This window comes from Passer montanus, unplaced genomic scaffold (genome assembly GCF_014805655.1).
Source record: "Passer montanus isolate IOZ18808 unplaced genomic scaffold, ASM1480565v1 scaffold34, whole genome shotgun sequence".
Taxonomy (NCBI): Eukaryota; Metazoa; Chordata; class Aves; order Passeriformes; family Passeridae; genus Passer; species Passer montanus.
Window position 1 is genome coordinate 5,015,281 of NW_024368152.1, and position 20,153 is coordinate 5,035,433.

The 20,153-nt window shown below is 36.0% G+C and overlaps 1 protein-coding gene across 2 annotated transcripts in view; it reads left to right on the top strand.

Annotated features, from left to right (window-relative positions):
* TRAPPC12 (trafficking protein particle complex subunit 12) overlaps positions 1–20,153 on the top strand; it is a 52,421-nt gene that overhangs the window by 17,842 nt on the left and 14,426 nt on the right. For both annotated transcript variants that reach the window (XM_039715574.1, XM_039715575.1), the window contains exons 6-8: positions 8,059–8,171; positions 14,715–14,787; positions 18,489–18,562. In XM_039715574.1, coding sequence (XP_039571508.1) covers positions 8,059–8,171; positions 14,715–14,787; positions 18,489–18,562 — 260 coding nt within the window. The remainder of the gene's footprint in view (positions 1–8,058; positions 8,172–14,714; positions 14,788–18,488; positions 18,563–20,153) is intronic.

Here is a 20,153-nt window from a genome sequence, read left to right on the forward strand (position 1 = left end):
AGTCCTTAGGTCAGGAACCCTGTTTTATATTGCTTCCTGCACATCTTCTTTGCTCTGTGTGGGATATGTAAGGCTGAATTTTTGTCATCATTCTCATGACAGATGGATTTCAGGATTTTTTTTTAATGATTTTAACTTTATATTTACACAAGTCTGACCCACTTCCATTCATACCATTTTTGTCTGTGTTCCTTGTGATGTATAATAAACTCTCATATGATAGCTTGCCTAACCTGTGACAGCATTTCCATTGATAACGCCTATGCATTTCTGAACCTGTGAGAGCCAACAATTAAAATGGAACATTAAAATGCTATTTCATTCTTCTATGAGGTAATTTGGTCTTGTTTCTGGTTAATAGAGCAGTAAGTTTCCGAAAAGTTAATGCTAACAAAATCAGTCTTCTAAAGCTACAAAACTTGTGAATAACTTATTTTGTATTACAAACAGGGAAAAAATAAGCTATGCATTAGTAAATTTTTGAACTTCTGACCAGAAGCTCATGTAACATGGGGTATGGTTTCTTTCCCTTTATCCTTTTTCATTTTCTTTCTGATGATGCAGCATCATCTGTATTCCTCTAAATGAAATCAGTCTTTTATTCTCTGGTGGGAAGGGCCTAAATTAGGAAAATGGCATTAAATATCTAGTTGTATGTGTTCCAGAAACTCACTTCATAGTGTATTCCTTCCCTTGAGCTCTGGTTTCAATACCAAGACAAGTTTTTAGAAGTGTGGCAGTGTTGTGACTACGGATAGACTAGTGTGTCCTGCAATAGTATGGCACTTCTGGATGGATAGTGATTGTTTAAAAAAATAAATTATATATATATAATATTTTCTTCTATAACTGTAAAATAGTGTGAGTCTAGATATCACAACTGCTTTGGCATTTTTCACTATTGTTACTTTTATGACATCAGTAATACCCACTGTATTTAGAATTTTTATCAGAAATATATGAAAAAATTGATAGAAAAAATTTGTGTGTGGTTTCATTTTTGATGTGTCCTTAGTTACTCAAGCCATGGTCTTAATTTGTTTCTTTTATTCAGTTTTGAAATTCCAGTCATTCTAAAGGAATCATATCATACATGGTCTAGAACTGTCACACCAACCCATGTTGGTAACAAGTTTTCAGCGCTGATGTCTGAGGTGAACTGTAATAATTGTTCCTTCATTTTGTAAGCTTATAAAATAGCAAAAATTGTGGTGGGAAACCTGTTTTATGTCTGTTGATACAGAAATACTGTGTTAGCTATGAAAACACTTATCCAAAGTATTTCTCTAATGCTCACAAAAAACATTTTACAGGTGTCTGCACTGTGTATAGTGCAGAGGACTAAGTACAGTTACAGTTGCAAGGTCTGCCTGCAGCTTGGTCCTGTTTCTGAATGTCAGCTTATGCCATAAGTAAGGACAGACTTGGATGGGGAAAATTATCTCCTTTATGTGATGCCTCTACAGTGGCATTTAACAATTTTGAGTTTACTGTCTTCCTTTTTCTCTTCTACGTGTCCATGCCAGTAGGAGGCAGGCTGGCTGAAGCTTCCATTTTTTTAATTTATGGGGTATGATGATGCTATAAATCATCCTTTTTTCACCTTCCTGTGATTTGGTTAGTGGGGTGACTGTGGCAGAATGCAAAGTGGTGTGGGGAAAAAAGATTAATAATAATAATAAAAGGATTAATAATAAAAGATTGTGGTAGGTAGAGAAACAAAAGGAAATAATCAATTCAAAAACAAAGATAAGAGAAGAAAAGCACAGGCTAAAGAAATTATGTCTTAGAGGGTGCTCCTCTTGCTTAATAAATTCTGTAGGAAAGCAGAAAAAAATACTCCACTACATTGTTGCATGTGGTACTGTTTTTTTCTCGTGTGTTACCACAAATACTGCGTTAACACTCCCGTGTCAGACTGATTGAGTCTTGGCAGTTGTTCAGGAGAGTTCTTCATTCAAGCTCATGTTGGCAGTAAAAAACATATTAAAATCTCTAGTGGAACAGGTTACCCATTATTTTGTTTTCATGATTGTGTACCTCTCCACTGCCTCTTTAATTTCACTGTTCTGTTGCTTCAGAGCTACTGTCTACCTGTAAAATCAGCTAATATAGCTTGAATAAAACCACACAAATTTTGTGGTTCCAGTTAATTGTTCATGCTGCTCAGACATGCAAATAGAAATTTTTGTGAAATAATACAGATATTTAGTTAAGAAATGTATGAATAATCTAATGGAATAGAGTACTGCTAAAATACTTACTTGTACATTCTTTCCCAAGGCTAAATAGTTGCATTGAAAACAGTATCAGCTTTACACAGGATTTCTGTGTATGAGCAAGCAACTAATTTCTAAATTCTGGCTTATTACAGTTATCAGTAGGTAAGATTTAGGATGATCCCTTTGCTGCAGGGCAATTTTTGTAGTTTTCCTGCATTCTCTCTTTTATGGTTTCCTTTCTTCAATGCAAATAACTGCAAATTACTGAAAAAATATTTTTGAAACTTTTTAAAACCAGATCATGATTCAGAGTTTCTGTTCTTAGGTCATGTGCAGTTAAATTGTAAAGTATATGCAAACATGTAATTTCAGATAAAATTTTCAAAACATTTTCTTTAAATGGTTACAAGCATTTTGTCTCCTGTCTCATCTTCAGTCTCTCTGGATTGAAGGTAATAACCAAAACCTTGGAAATTAGTGTGTTGAACTGGGATTTTTAAGTGTACTTTTAATTTCTAGTCAGTGAAGCTAGGATTTGAACTTCACTACATTATCCCTCTTAAAAATCCTATAAATTATACAAATACACTGTTGGTAGAAGTATGTTTTAGTGCATATACATCTCTCTCTATATATATATATGTGTAAAGCAGAATATTTTTCAGAAACTAGATACAGTTGATCCAGTTAAGGAATTAATGTGGTTTTTGGTTTTTTTTTGTTTTTGTTTGGGTTTTTTTACTTTTATAAAATCCCACTTTGTCCTTTCAGTAATTGCTAATCTGCTCTTCTGTTGCTTTTGGGCATTTAAGATTTGTTAAACAAACTGTAGAAGGCAGATCAGGAAGCATTTCTGGTTGCTGGTTTGCAACAAGAAAACTCAAGGATAAAATAGCTGGTCATTGGCATACTCTGCTCCAAAAGGGCTGTAGATCAGGGCTGCAGCTCAAATTTGATTGACATGAGGTGATGTTTATGTTTTGACAGTTATGAAAATGTGCAGCTGTTCATAAAGAAATAGAAATTGAAATCTGTGGTCTTAGAAAGTTCTACCTGATCTTGCTTTTTATTCCATCTGTTCCCATGCTTTCAGTGTATCCATTTTCCTTTCAGCAGACCATTTTTTACTTTTGCTTTTTGTATGATGATAATACATTATTTATATAGATAGATAGATAGATATCTATATATATATACACACACACACATACGAATGAGATTACTTCATGTGAAAGTGACAATCAAGCATCACATTCTGTGGAAAAAAAAATCTCCAGTGTATTTAAAAGTAATTGCTAAGAAAATTGTCTTAAAATTAAACCATTTTCCATTATATATATTTTTATATATTATTATGAAACCTCTAAAGAGGAGCAACAGAGGTCAACTGTAAAACATCAAGCTAGAACAAGACTTGCTTAACTTAAAATTTCAATATATAGCAGTAATTGTAGGGTATTGCCTTCTGTGGAAATTATCTAAGCTTAGCTGACATGGTTTTACTGTGTAAGGACATTACTGCAGAAATTGGAAGAATGAAGTAGAGAGCAAAATCCATTCTCCTATGCTCTTAACAAAGTGTTTTAATTGCAGGATATTGTTTTAAGTACTTCCTTTACATGTTGCCCTGTTAAATGCAGTACTGAGTGAAATATAATAGTGTATGGGTTTGGTTCCGAGTAGTTTTGCAAAACACAGTCTGGGATAAATTCAGTGTTTATATAAAATTTTCTTGTCCCTAGTGGGATGCCACCGGAATAGATATGTATGCCTGCTCATAATAGAAACCTGTTACAAAGAAATATGTCTTTCCCTGCATGCTTTATGTGGCCTAAAAGTGAGTAGGTGAAATTTTTCAGACAAGATAATGTAATCCTTAGACAAGCACGTGTATTATTTCTGTTACAGCTGAGTGTTAGTGCAGTCAGTTGTACTTTCTTTTTTCCTTAATAGAAGTGTGTTCATTGAGGGATGTATAGTTTTTTCCCCCTGCTAATCTTTTTTTTCATTAAATTTTCTGCTCCAAACTCTACAACCTGCCTTTCAGACCTTCCTAATACTATTATTATTGATCTGTTCAAGTCATCAGCAGATATCATTTACTTCTTTCAATGTTCTTGTTAAACCAGATAATGTAAAATGAAAATCACAGTATTTTCTGAAAATCTCTTTTGCCTTTTTTAAGTCTCACCTGTCAGTCCTAATACAGCTGTTAATCAGTTACAGAATTACATTGGTGAACAGATCTCTTTGCATGCTTTTTCTATTACTGCTGTGTATTTCTTTTTGAGAAATGTATGTAAATTGTATTAGCACCTTATATAAGTAGCACTCATTGAAAACTTTACCAAATCGTAAGTAAATTTATGGCATTTTTTTAACTAGAAAATCAGTCTATTACTGTAGGAACTGAATTAGATAAATTTCCCATACCTCATTTAACTAAAAAGTTTACTTATCAACAGGAACATATCTGGGAAAATGCACTTAACCAAAAATCTCAAGAGTTTATAAGCAGTATATTTAAGGTCTTTATTTGGATTGAGTGGCTTGAATAAGTGCTGCAGGGTTTTTTTGAGCAATTTGCTCTTCTGTTTTGACCTGAAATTACACAATACTGTTTACATGGACTGGTAAGAAAGCCTTACCAGTCGTAAAAGGCTGTTTCTTTTCTCCTTTCCCCAGCTGTCACATTTGTGTGAGAGCACGTGTACAGTTTCATCCTTCTCCAAAAAAAAAAAATCCTGCTATTCAGAAGGATTACAAGGACTCTGAGGAAGAGGGCAGAAAGAGCTAGTGTTTCTGATATTTTAAATGAAGTTAGTAGCTTACTCAATAAATAACACACATTGATTGCACTGATTTGCTGGATGTTTACAGTAAAATTTCTTTTGTTTATGTCATGAGTTTCAAAAAGAGAAAGAAGAAACAGGTGCTAGAGTTTTGGATGCTCCTGTGAGAAGTTGTAATACAAATTCTGGTTTGAAAATTCTTTACAGTAACTAGCCTTACACCCCAAGCCAGCTTTCTTCTGGTTTTGTTTGAGATCTCTCACCACACTTGATGTACTACTGAGGATCTCACTAGAATGTTTTTTTGTCACAAGCTATGAAGGAAATACTTAGCGGTTGAGAAATAACACATCCGTACAGTACATTTTGAAGTAATGAAGTTCTGAATGCCTGTTACAACTGAGGATTTAGTTGTAATAGGAAATAAATCAGATTCTTGTGGAGTCTGAGTTGACCTAGAGTTGCATTCATCATTCTGACATCCTCTGACACCACTTGTGATGATATACATTGGTTATGGGTTGTTCTTTCCTTCACAGGGATTGTGGTAGAGTGGTTTCATTCAGCAATACATAAGATCAATACTTTTCAAAATACAGAATTTCAAAAAACTGCATCACAAAACATTATGTAAATTTTATTAAAAATTGCTAATGTGAGATGTTTCATCTGTGCTCCATTAAATACCTGTATGTTGACTGATTCAAAGAAAATTAATTCAAGTTTTCTGTATGAGTCTTTATTGAATTGACATTTTGTTGCATTTTACAAGAGGATGTAAACATACAAAGTTGTTCAGAATTGACAGTGTTGCAACACAGTAACCAAATGTTGCTAAACCTTTAGTTTTTTTCAGTTTTTTACAAAATTTTCTCCTCCCTCTTTTACTTTTGCCTCAGAAATCCCATTGAGTGCGGCAGAAGGTGCATCATCAGTAAATTAAGACTACCTTCTCCAAAAGAGCAGTACCAAGCTAGCTGCTTTTAGGCACTGCTTTTTCTAACAGGATTACTGTCAGATTGTGGAGTTATTAGAACTTGGTCCTTGGAGAGGTGGTAGAGATAGAACCAGCTGAAGTTCAGATTTGCTTCCATAGGTTTGCAGTGCAGTTTGCAACATGTCTGCAAACCAATTTTTCTCTGGTATTTTTGCACAGAATTTACTCTTAAATTATTTTCAACTTTCTTTTTGTTGTTGTTCACTCTCTACACTGACTGTGTATCTTCTGTCATGGTAGACACTATTCAGAATACATACATAAAATATTTCACATCTTTTGTGACCAGTTGAATCAACTTCTACATGTCTCTTAACAGAATTTCAAAGGTGGTTTTATTTGCTTAATGTGTTTTCCACATATGATGATGCATGAAACTCGTGTGCATCCGTTACAGGAACACAGCAGTCAGGGAAGCCATTGGGAATAGTTAGCATCAGCAAAATAGAATTTATGTAGACATAAGTGGCTTACTCTGAAGGTCATAATTAGTGAGTCCTGTGATTAAAATTTTGTCAACCTTTAAAAAAGTCTAGAGGCAGTGACTCATTTTGTATAGCATTTACCTCTTTGACATACAAGCCTGTTAAGAACAGGTGCAAAAATCTATTTACAAAGCTCCTGAGTCCTGTTTTTGAGAAAAAATGAGGCAAGAGGTAACTTGAGAGAGAAATCCCCTTAGAATATGTGTATAGCAAATGTACATATTAAAATATTAGAAATGTGGTGATGCCTTGAAATGGCTACCTGAAACAGGCTAGACAAAATTAAGATAATAAAAGGGGGTGTTTATTGAAGGCCTTTATTAGGTACACCTTGGGCAGTCAAAAGCCTCCATGGGGCTACACCCAAGACGGACGATGGTCATGAGTTTTTCACACAGTTAAAAGTTTGGTCCATTTACATATCAGGGGTTAATTCTCCAATTACATTTTCAGGTAATGAAGTAATTTACTCCAAGTTTGCCCCTCCCAGTTCACTGTTGTTTATATCTCTTGGAGCCTGAGACAGTAAGTTTCAGGCCTAGAGAGGAATTGTTTTCTCTGAATAAAATGGGAGAACAGTAGCTGACAGGCTGTGGAGTTTTAGAGTTAGACACTAAAGCAGTACAGGATCTGAAAAATAAAAAAGCTAAATCCTAAGGCATCAGTGGCATAGTATTTTGCAAGGCATATATCCCCATTATACCAGCTCTGATTTGGTTTCACTAGTGGTGTTTAGTTTTTGTTTGGTATTGTTGTCTGTATATCAGGATTATGCAGTTATCTGAAAGCAAGATGTTGCACGCATTAGAGTTCAGGTAAACTCCTGAAACTGCTTGTGAAGTCAGCCAGGATGCCCATAGACATGGACAATGAGGTCTTTGGCACTACTACTACTACTATTAATAGTAATTATTTTTATAATAATTGAATAATAACAACAGTAGTAACAATAACAACAACAGTAGTGGTAGGAATAAACTTGTATTAATTTCTTTTTCTCCCCAAATATTGCTTAAATTTCCTATTCTTTGATACTTTAAATGAATCAGAAGTTACACAAAAATATGCAAAGAGGTTTTGCATGCCCCAGTTATATCTCTTTCACAAGCATACTTTGAAGGCCAGTAATTTCATCTTATTTCTTCTACATTGGTTGTAAAATATACATAACTATTAAATGCTAGTAATAATGTAGCTGCAACTAAAGTAAACTTCATTTTTCTAATCCTTCATTTTAATTAGTTTGAAGAAATTTTAAATGAAACATTGTGCTTCCCAGTACAGCTTGGTTTTGAAAATTTGAGTTAGGTGCACCTTCTTCTTGCCTTCTTGATTATGATTTACTTGTGTGTGCCTGTTTAAAATGTTTTAAACATGTCACATGATACAGCTGAAGTTTCCTATTTTCACATCTTTCACATTTTTCATCAGTAGAAGAAAAAGATATGAAGGCAAAATGGACTTTATGATGTAGCACTAGTGAGACATACCTTTTTAACATAGGCAAATCACAAATTGATCATTGTAGCAAACAAACTTAACAAAATTAATTGTGTGTCTAGGTTCCATGGTTCCTTTCTCCATGCGGATTTTGCATGCTGAACTTCCTCAGTACCTGGGAAATCCTCAGGAATCACTTGACAGACTGCATAGTATGAAGACAATCTGCACCAAGGTAACAGCATCTCTAGGCACTAACGTTTTGTGATGTTTAAAACTAAATTTTACTGTCCTTATAAAGAACATTAAGTTTCAATTATGACATTTTTTACTCCATCTTGATGCAAGTAAGAAGCTTGCTATTAAAAGTAATGAAGTGCCTCTTGCATTTTAAGAGCGATCCTCCTCTTCTCTGTGGTAGCTCTGGCTCAGTTGAGTAGAGCAGAGGACAACTTTCATGCTTTTGCCAGACAAGATGTAGAGCACAGTAAGCAGATGTGTTTAAGGGCAAGTAGGAGAAATTTCTTTCCTTCACTCAGCTGTGTCCAGCTTGCTGAAAACAGTTGTTAATGACCTTGATCCCTCAGAAATAGTCCAAATAACTGGTTTTAGAAACAACAGTCATTTAGGAATATAAGTACAGCTTGCTGAGTTTGGTTGGTGTTTTTGTTTTGTTTTGTCAAATGCTGTAATAAAAAATTATGGCTTAAATTATAACGTGGGATTTGTCAGTGCTGAAATTGGACTCGTGGTGTTGTGAGTACTAACTTTATCCACTAAAACCAGCAACCCTGAACCATAAATATTTGTCCTTAAATATTTGGGGTTTTCTTCACAGAAATCTTTCCCAAGTAGTCTAATGCACCAGTGACTATAAATTTTACAATGTGGTAGACTGTAGAAGAAATGCAACATCATTGCTTTAGCTATGACACTTGAAAGTTCAAAACCGTACATAAGATAAACACGTGTGACTACTTTTCATTTTCAGTATACCTTGCAAGTTTCCTATACTTACTCCTTAAAATAACTTAGATAAGGGAAGTGGGGGGATAATTGCCAATTGTGTAGCTGTAATGGTATTAAGTGTATGAAATCAACTTTCTTCTAACACAGTAATATGTAGGAGAACCAAATGTTTACTGTAAAAAGCCCAGTTCTTTTTTATTATGTGAGGAAAAATTGAATAGTTTAGGTAATAAGAGGTGAAAGTAGCATTTCTTATAAAGTTGGAAAGAATTTATTTGGAAACTGTTGAGAAATATATCTAATTTGCCCAAGAAGTGGTACTTCTTAGCACTTGGAGACTGCTGTTACCTCTCATCTAGTATTACTGGCTGGCTGTTCTCCCCAGCCCTCTTCTTCATAAACAGTCCTCAATTTGAAGTAATTTTGTTCTTCTAGGAAATGCCATACACCAAATGCAATACATATTGCAGGATTTCATGGTGCTTCTATTAACATTTGCCTGCCCCAGTCTGCAGCAGATGAGCTGTTTGACATCTTGGGCTTATGCAGTGTGGTATCAAATGCTATGCTGTCTGCCCTCAGTCATGAAGGTGCCACTAGGTTCCAAAACTAAACTGGTTTCTAAGTTCCTGGATCTTGTAACAAAGAGAGAAAACTGCATGTGAACAAGGGAGTGACTGCTGAGCAGGGCATCCATCAGCTGTCTGGCTGACTAGATTGAAGTGGTCATATCTCAGTTACAGTGTGATCAGCCATGATTCTCTGCAGGTTAAATATTGCTGGTCAGTAGAGGAATGAAATAAAAGGAAATTAACTCTGTTCCCCCCCACACACACTCTTTTACAAGACCTTCAAGTTATCTACAGCCTTGAGGTGGCTCTGCCCCTGATGTTTCTCTACAAGTGCATATCCTTAGAGCATATCCAGTGTACCAAGAAAGCTTTTAAACTACAATACAACATTTTGTTTGAACATGAACTAGGCTGATTATTTGTTTAAATAAGGGAAACTGAATATGGTGGAGAAGATGAAATAAAGGAGAGCTACAAATGAATATATACATATTTCTCTGCCCACTAAATTCTTGAAGAACGTCTCTTTACTCGTGTTCTCAGTCCACCAATTGCTAGTGACCTGTCACTGCAAATTCTGTGTTATCCCTTGTAACCTTGGAGAAAGCTGCTTTAAAGCTGGCTCTACATCTTCCACAAGCTCTTCTGAGGAATCTCTTGTTCTCTCTACTTGGTGTTGATTCAGAGATTGTCACCTCTTTGCCTCTGCCTTCCTGTGTCTGAGTTTGCAAGGTTTCTCCTGTGTTAGTGTGTTCAATTGCAGCAAAAAAGACAACAATATCCCTTTGGTCCTGACAGCTTCCTCTGAGGCAGGAAGCCAGGACAAGCTATTGTCTGTGCTGATGGATGCTTGTTTTTAAAGTACAGTAGACAGATAACTACTAACAAATAAAACATTCTTGGAAATATTTCTGATCAGTTATTTTAGATGTCTCATTCCAGATTACTTCATTTGTTTGCAATCATTTACATACCTTAGTTTTTTGGAGCAATTCATGGACAACTTTAGAAAGAAGAGTGTGAAAAAAGACAGCTTATAAAGATAACTGTGTTTCTAGAAGACAGTTGTAAATTGGTGGTAATTTAACCATTTGAAGTCAAGGGTGGCTGATAAAAAATATTCTTTATATATGTTCTGATTTTTGTATAGAATGCTGTTTGTTTAACAATCTCGATCTCAACTGGAATGTTCATAAATAGGGTTCTAACACTTACAAAAACCCATGGCATAACCAAGAAAATAACACAAAGGATGTACACTCATTAGTCTTAATATTTGTATGTAACACTTGGGAACCATTTGGGTTATAACAGAATTAATTGGGGAGCTTTCAACCAAAAGCCTCTAGTGTTTTACCTCCCTCTTTTAAAAAGTGGAAAAATAATCTTTGGTCATCCGTATTTACAGAAGGGCATACGAATCATCATTATGTAAATGAGATGATCTTGGAGTCATAAAAGCTAGAAGAAAGAAAGGACCTATTAGCTCACCTAGTCTGTCTCTCTGCAATGCAAAGTTGTTTTGAGGTTTTTAATGAGCCAGCCTATGGTGCTGAGGCCACATCCCCTGGGAGGTTATTCCAGGCTAATGGTAGTGCATTCTGATCATAAGAAAATTTGTCTTTTTATTTCATTTTTCTCTCTTAATGAAAGGGTGAGGTTTTTTTCCTATCGAATACTTGCTTTTAATGTGGTAAATTCTTTAATGCTTTTTCTTGTATATATTTTACAGACACCTGACAACTTTAGATTAATCATTCCATTTAAAGATGGAACTGTATTTTTTTTTTGGTTACTTGGTCTTTACAGTCTCCATCTACTTATGTACCTCTAGTACCTGAAGCAGGATTGGAGGTTCGGTGCAAAAATGTTATTTTAATTTTTCCTGAATATATGTTTCCCTATATATTTTTTCCTGCAATAATGTTTTTACCTTTTCCAGTATTCCTGCAAGTGTCTAATCAAGATCAGGTTAGATATTTTGCATCTTCTTCTATATGAACAACATTTGGGAAAGAAATTATCTGTAGTGACAAATGGCTGTTACAGGTTGGGAGAGGAGTCCAGTGAAATTGTTGCAGTCTTTGTGTTATTACTGGTCTTCCCAGTATGAACTGTCTCAATGAGTTGTTGCACCTCTAAGTCCACCTTGAAATAAATGGTCTTTGAACAGCCAGGCAATAAGAGTAACAATAATAACTTAAATCACAAAAGGATTTTTTTATTTTCAAGTGTTCATTTAAAAACAAAAGCATCATCACTTTAGTTCTAACAATGCTGAAGACATGCTAAAAATGTTTAGCTGGAGACCAAAATGTGAAAAGGACAACTGTCAGGCTAAATGTAAACTCCTCTTGTCTGTAAGTACCTATACTTCCCTGGATGCTTGAGGATGAGAAATTTACACATTTCATAGTACATTTTACTTTTAAACCCTAATCCCTCTACTGCCAGAGCCATACTGGGCTCTTCTACCAGGTGAGTGGAGCAATGGCAAGTGGGTTAACACTCTTGCTTCCTAAAAAAGTCTCTGCAAGTGTTACCTCGGCAAAACTTGTCAGAAATGCTTTGTGCAATTTGCCCATCAGCCAAACTTTTGTAGTTCCACCACTCTCCTTCATGAGTAATGTTTCTCCCTGATCCTTTCATATACACTCTTTCATATCTCCTGGCCTTCTGTTTTACTCCCAGATTGGTGAACTTTTCAGCCTCTTTGAACTTTTCAGTCTCTTTGAACTTCTCAGTCTCTTAGGTTTGATTATTATAAGCTTCTAGTGGCTAAGGTGACATAAGTTTTCTGGTTTTCATACGTTACTTCAGCCTAGAGGGTATTTGTCTTGACACCTTGTTTGTTAAGTTCATAGAAACTATGATGACCCTGTACCAGTCTGAGTACCCAAAAAGCCACAGTTCCAGAAGCACCAAAAAAGGCTGAGTGGTGGTATGCATATATTAGCAATTCTGGCATACAGACAATAATAGATAGGGAATGAAACAGAAGATTCAGTGAAGTAACAGTAGCCAGTGAAACTAATTAGTGTGCATAACAATAAGGGTTCAAAACAAGAAAAAGGACAGGTCATATGTAAAACTGATGAATTAAATGGTAGAAGTATTCAATTATATTTTTCTTCATAGTAGGAACATGGGTGATTAGAGCTATGTCATGTGATATTGCTAGAATAAACAGTTTGCCACCTAAATATTTCATATTGATTAAATGTAATAATTTAAACTGAGAAGGTGTCAGAATCATAAGTGTTACTATTAAACAATTGTTGGAAAATGGGGAAATACCCAAATACTGGAAAACTGCAGGTGATGTTTTTGTACTTAGGGGCAAAAGAGAGATAAACCTAGGGAATAAAACAATTAGCCTCAAATTATCGCCAAGCTCTGTTCTAATGATGCTGAGCTTGAGGTCAGAGCTAGATATCCCCAAGTAATGTCACAGAATGGTTAATGTAATACTCTAATTGTATGCTAATAAGTAATTCTTTCTTTTTTGATTGTGTTAGTGAGAATGTTTTCAGAGAAATCCATTGTCTTTTTAAATAAGACAGCATGTTGCTTTGATGAATGCCCCTCATTGTGTTTATATAATTTAAAGAGTAGGAACTTTGGGCCTTACTGAACCTGAGAGGAAATCACTAGATATTTTGTAGGGGAAGAGAAAGATCAGGGTTTTAGACCACAGAAAGTAGATTATAAAGTGGTTTGGATTTAGGGGAGAAAAGAATGTGGGGTTTTTTCTGACAAGGTGTCTTATTATACACTGGGCATTTAACACTGACAAGTGGCACTTTGGTTTTTAAGTGATTTCTAGGTGGCTGCACTGCTTTTGAAAGCGGGACTGAGAGTCAGTCTTGCAGGCATGCCACTGCCAGCTCATAAATTGCCACGTGTCAGCTAAGCTGCAGTGTCTACTGGTGTATGCTCATAGCTTCTCAAAATCTCAGGTAAGGCAGCTCAGTCTAGCCCTCTGACCAAAGTTTGCTGTAAACCATATTACCTTGTATTTGTCATGGTCTAACAATTCTTACCAGGAAAATTAGCCTGGCTCAGCTGGCAGGTGGTAAATGTTATACATTCATTGTATATCTCTCCTTGCTATTAAGTTCTTTGTAGCTGAATTTGTGAACATAACTTCAAAACTTCGCTCTAGTCTGTGAAAAGGGCTTGGTATCTCATAGGGCAATTTCTTCTAGCTTAATATGTCTAAAATTGGACTTTCTGGAGGTACAGATTATCTTGATTGGCTGTAGAAAACACCAACACATTTTCCAAGGCCAGATTAATTTACCAGTCTTCTTTTTTGAGGACTTCCTGTGTTGATTTGGAATGTACTTTGTTGGTTTGGGAAAAGACAGTTACTTCTTATCCTGCCAGAAACTGAAAGCTCTTCGTTTGGAAGTTGCTCAGTCCCCAGAAGAGGCAGTGCCTTGGATTTCCTTTGTTGGGTAACCACAGTGGCTGATTAAACAGCAAGTGGCCCTAGTAGTTTTTTGAAGGAAATCTCAGGCATTATTCTACAACCAAAGTTATACATCTGTAACAAGAAAAATTAGGTCATCTGTGGGAATTGGAAAATGAATTTGGAGAAAGTTTACTTGTGTTTCAAATGGAGCTTTGCATGCATACTTTAAAAGTGCTTCTGACACAAGCTTCATTAAGTATACATTTCCATTCTTCCAATAAAACAAATGCTTCATTCACTCAACAAGTCGCATGATTTAAAATCTACGATAAATTTTAAAAGGCAATAATCTCCAAAGTTTGAGAAGGAAATTGTAGTAAGACGTAAGAGGAATACTTCATTAAAGACAAAAACATGAAACTAAAGAAACTAAAACCCATACTTAGGGTGAAGAAGTCAGGAGGCCTTCTCTGAAAAAATCAGTTTTGACTTTCATAGTGGTCATTTCATTTAATGTTCATTCTCTCGTGGAGCATATTTCCTGTTTTACTTAACAAAATGTGTATGACCCCAGAGTGTGCTGACATTTAATGTTCTGTAAGTATCATAATTTGAACTCTAACATCCTTCTACAGTACAATGGCTTTCTTACTTTGTGCAATTGATCTAGTTATGGTAATAACCAGTAATTTTGGACTGTACCTAGGTGAAGCATTCCTGCATGAATTGGTTTACACAGAGACTGTCCATTGTAGATAATGTACATTAAATATATAGTGCTGTTTAAACTCATGTTGCTACTTTAAATAAATTGTTACAGATACTAGAAAATTTGGAACAAGGCTTAGCTGAAGATGGAAGTATGACTAACATTACACAGGAGAACAGACAAGGTAGGTGTTAAACATTTTTTTCACAGACAGTGTGTTTTTATTGCTTGCCTAAGTGTGCCAGAACTTTTCACAACAATGCCCCAGACTGGTTAAAACTGCAGTTTTCTAATCTTATAGCCTACTCAGCCCCTGAAATGATGCACTTTGTACTATTTTTTGCTGAAATTAATTTCACAGTTTTGCCCTTGATCAAACTTGTGCAATAAATCAATTCTTTTTCTTACTTAGGAGAAACAACATGGCTGTTATCCTTTAGTGATGAATATATAAGTGTGTTGCTGTTGCAGCTATAGAGGTGTTTCATCTTGAGCCTTGGCTGACTGACTCCTCTCAAACCTCATGTCTGCCATCCTCTCAGTTTTTTGAGACTGAACTACCACCATACAGTGGCTACTCTGGCTTAGGGTGCAGCTGCACAGATGGCAGAGTCTCACTGTAGCTGCATGGTACTTAGACTCCTGAAATAACTAAGGGACTCTTTAGAATAATGTTTAGATTATATAGAGCTATATCATCATTTTCATGACTGTATATCCCACTATGTTTTCTCCTGTTCCTTCTATCTTACTGATGTTGCTTCAATAGTATAGGGCAAATTACTTCACAAAAAAAGGGTGATCAGGACAAGCTTTTGTTTTTTAAACAGAATTTATACTTATGAGGTTATTTGAGTATACTTGAAAATTAGACAAGAGGAGACATTTTAGGCATTGCTGTGGATTGTATGGACTCCTCCTGATGCCTAGCAAGTTCAAAATGTGCACCAAGAAAACAAACAACTTTCACCTTCAGCCAACAGTCTAAGGAACGTTATCAAGTTCTTTCTAAGAGACCATTCACACAGAGCCCATGGAAAGCATGAGTCTGGCTCTGAGATAGAAGAGGCTAGATACAGTAAATAGCAGAAAAAAATATAAGTAATTCCTTAAAACTGTATGGAAGGGTGCAGATCTGTTTGAACTTTTTTCCCACCTGTTCTTTAGTTTGACTGGATGTGAAAGTTGCTTTAATACATCACTGTATCTGACTTGATACATCTTCTGAGTGCATCCTAAAACCACAAACACATGTGAGCAGCACGTATCATAAAGATATTTGCACATATAGTCAAAAGAATACATTTACTACTCTTCTCAAAAGCTTTAGGAGAAATGGAAATAATCTTACATTGAAGTTAGACACAGCACTTCATGAGTTTGTTTTCACTTGTATCTAATATTCTTTTTGCCTCTGTTCTCCTACTTACTTTTCCCTGTTAGCATTTTCTGCCAGAATTTTCATCCTTCTCTCCGTATGTTTTGTTTTTTACAACTTTAAAACCAAAGTGTTGATCTCCCTTTAAGGTACAAGGACTTTTTACAAGCTGTATTGTAATCCTGTGTCCTGCATTCTGCTTCACTCATGAGTTACTGGCTCCTTGCTTTTCCTCTCTGCTTCAGAGCTCAGATGGGCTCAGGAAGAGACACAGTTAGAAAAGCAGCAGCTAGTAGTTATCAAGGGACGTGGCTGCAGAAAATTTGGAGCGATCTTTACATGTCTACTGTGCTGCCTCTAGGTTTAAGACAGCCAAAAAGCCCATGGGACATTTGCAGAGGCTGTTGACTGCTGTTGTCTGTGGAGGTCAGCCAGGTCTGCTCCCTGTCTGCTTCGTGTATGCATTTGGAGCTCCAGGAGGCTGATAATGGGTTTGCTTTTTTTCATTTGAGACTTGCTGAAGCAAACCTTATTAACTTTATGTGAAGACAGCCCTAATTCATTACGGGGATTATGCTTAGCATGTAATTTCCATGCTGCTGATGTAAGAAGGTGCAACACCAATCAACTTAACATGTGCATCTCTAGCCTCGAATGCAGCACCTCATTTGCCAGATTTTCAGCAGGCAGAGAGATTTAGCATTGCACCACTTGCCTGGTAGCACATTCTGTAAGATGCAAATTTTGTAACTTCACAGTGCCTATTGAAATGAATGGTAGTGTAGAGTACAGAGCCCGTGATGAAAAAAAGGAAAAGCAAATGCTTAGAGTGAAGCATGGCTGCATGGACCTGCAAAGAGTGTTTGAGGCATCTCAGTAAAACACAGTGATCTGCTGCTGGGTTTTGGTTTTGTTTACTGCTTTGCAGATTTTTTTAACCCCTTTCTTCCAGTGCTAAGAAGCCTCATCACACAGAGCTGCAGAATTTCTAGACCAGGTTCCTGTTCAGTTTATAGCACAAGCTGAAGACATCTGGTTTGCTTCCTTTGCAATCCTTTTTTGAGAGCTGTAGCTGGTGTTGTCTGACTGTTAACATGAAAAGTGGATGCCTCCGGTGTAGGAATCAACATCTAGTTTGTTGTCACCTAAGTCCTAAAAAACTGAATGTGGTTGCCAAACTATGAGAACATGCAACAAAAGAAGAGATATTTACTTAAGTGAAATCATGAAGGACAGTTATTTAATTATGTTTGGATTTTTCAGATCCCCCACAAGGAAAGAAAAAAAGGACATGTGTCATGAAGTATTTGTTCATGGTTTACAGTATCATCTCCATTAGTAGCACTAGGGATGTGTGGTCCTGGGGGAATTTCTAAAACAAAAGCTAGGAGTAATGCGTGATTGTAAGGTACAGTGGATGAAATACTGGGTTCAGTGTTGGACCCTACATTATAACCCTCTTTTGGACAAACATAATTTGTGAATATTCATGGATTGAATTTTTTTTGTTTTATTGTTAAGAAGACGGAAGGAGTTTTCCTTTTTAGAAAGGTGATAGACATTTCACCAAGCTCTTCTTATTTGTAATGATTTCTTTGTGTGCTGAAAGAATTATCTGTGTAATCTGCCATGCTTTCATCAGTGACTACATTAATGATACAAATGAGTGGTCTCAGTTATGACAATTTTATTGAAATAGCCTCTTCTCCCTTCCCCCCACTCCCTTTCAAATCATTACAGTGACCTTGACAGCTGACTGACTGAGATACATGTATTTTTCAAATGTACTAAATGAATAGTCCTAATGTTTATTTGTTGAGGATTAGAGAAATATTTTTAGCATTGATCTATGGTGCTGTAACATGAGAGAAAATAAGGGTCGGTGTGCACTGTTCTCTTACAACATCAGGAGTCTGTCTGCAAAGCAAAAGGGAGAAATCTGCTGCAGCTTTTAATGCCTGCAAGCTCCAGGAGAATAAGGAAAGCAGACAAGCTTGGCAGATTTTTTCAGCATATCTCTCAGCCAGAGGCAAGCACAAACAGTCCCAGACTCAGACATTTCTCACTCTGCATGTTTTGGCTCCTAAATGACATTCTAGCTATGTTTGATTTTTTAATTTATCACATTTAATGCTGTAGATTACATGTTTTTAAACTGTTGCTCTTTATCACTTGAATCCTTTTATGCACCTTTTGTTCTGATGTTGGAAAATGTGTGGCTTATTTTGGTGTTTAATATTTGGCCTGAGCTGAGAGCTGAGTGCCTGTCTATTGCTCTGCATTGTTGCCGTGTGTATGGTACTCAGAGCTGCTTGAGCAATTCCCTTGGAGAGATGCAGAATTCTCTGATGCTGCAGCAGGGCTCAGGATTAAAAATTCTAGGCTAAAACCCAGTGGTGTTAACGAGGGGGACCTTTCAAAATTGTAATTCATAGGACCAATAATTGATGGCAAAAAAGAACCTCTAATTTATTTGTGCAAATTCACAAGCTGCTCTTATTTTGCAGCCTCTGTTCAGCTGTGGAGGTCACGTCTGGGCCGGGTGATGTACTCCATGGCAAACTGTCTGCTAATGATGAAGGTACGTGGGTGGCAGAGCTGCAGAGGTACCGTATATTCCAGAATAGAATGTCAGAGAAAATGCAAGTGAATTACTGGTGCAGAGATAAGGGAAGAGTACCTGACAGTACATTAAGGTTTTCCTTAGTGAAGAATTAATTAGGCTTAATAATGTCTTATTTAATAGATAGCTATTTGCAGTAATGTTCTTTGGGAACATATCTGTACTTATTTCTCCCCAAATCATCCTAGAGAACATGCAATAACAATACAGAATTTGCATTTTTAAATTGAATTTTTCAAACACTTAACTAAATGCTCTAATTAAAAGCAATTATGTGCTCTGCCTTTTTCAAACTGTGCACTAGGAATGTTGCTCTGTTTGTGAGGTTTAATAACGCTGTAGCTTTTGTATCTGATAGAGATCCAAAACATCTGAATACATCTTCCCTTGTCAACTGATCTCACTTGTAATGTCTTCTTTCAAGTTTAAATCCTCACTAGTGGGTAGAGGTGGAAGAGAAAGCAATAAAAGCAAAAGTGACTAGCTGTCACTGCTGGGGTTTTCTGCCTTGATTCCTCCTTACATTTTTTAACCAATTGTACTCTGTTTGGTGCAACACTCTTAGCTTCTCCTTTTATTCTGGAAGTAGAAATAAAATTACTTCTGCCAATCCTGTTGTGGTCAGGAAAACAGGGGTGTCGCCATTCTTGCAGCAAACAGCTGTTACCCTGAGCCCAACTGTGCTCTACAAATCAATTAGCAGCAACAGCCTTGGAGCAGGGATGTCAGCAGTGGCATCTTCACAGGCCAAGATTTGCACTCCTGGCTCCCTGCACCTTGATTACCTAAGGTTCATGCCAGACCTGATTCTCTGATGTTTACTTCCCAAACAAGGCTCCATTCTTAATATTACAGTACCACAAAAAAGTATGGTTTCTTTTTTTTTTGTTTTAATATAAGAGCCATCTATACAGCTTTACTTGAAATGGAATATTCTTGTTGTGGGAATTAGGGGAAACACACATTTATTTTCATTATTATATTGTAATAAGAACATTTCTGTCTTGCATAGAAATAATTGTTCAATAAAACAATTTGTCTTTTGAAGTAGGTACATGACATAGGCTATTTTTTAAATCATTCCCTTTTTCAGTAAACAAGTGAAAAAAAGCATGAGCTGCTATCCCAAACAAAGTAGAATATATAAATAAAAAATACTGCTATATATATTTTCAAGAACTTCACTTTACTTTTTGCTGTGAATTTTTTTTAACTCATACGTTTTCATGTGTACACACAAATCCACATGCACACACAGTTCTGACCTTCCTCTGGTTTGATCTTGTTAGTGCTATTTTCTTTGAGTAACAGAAATATATTTGTGAATACCAATTATAATATTTTTGGAAATGATATTTCAGAAATATGGCAGCTCAGATACTTCTTAAGACCAGTTGTATTTAGGGTCTCACATCTGATAAATTAGAAATTTATGGTTCCAAATAACTTCCAGATTACTCACAATTGCATGTTAATGCATAATTAGTTACATCTGAAATTTGCATTTCAGTTCATTGGCTGTAGGGTACCTGTGAGTCTTTCAGTTTTC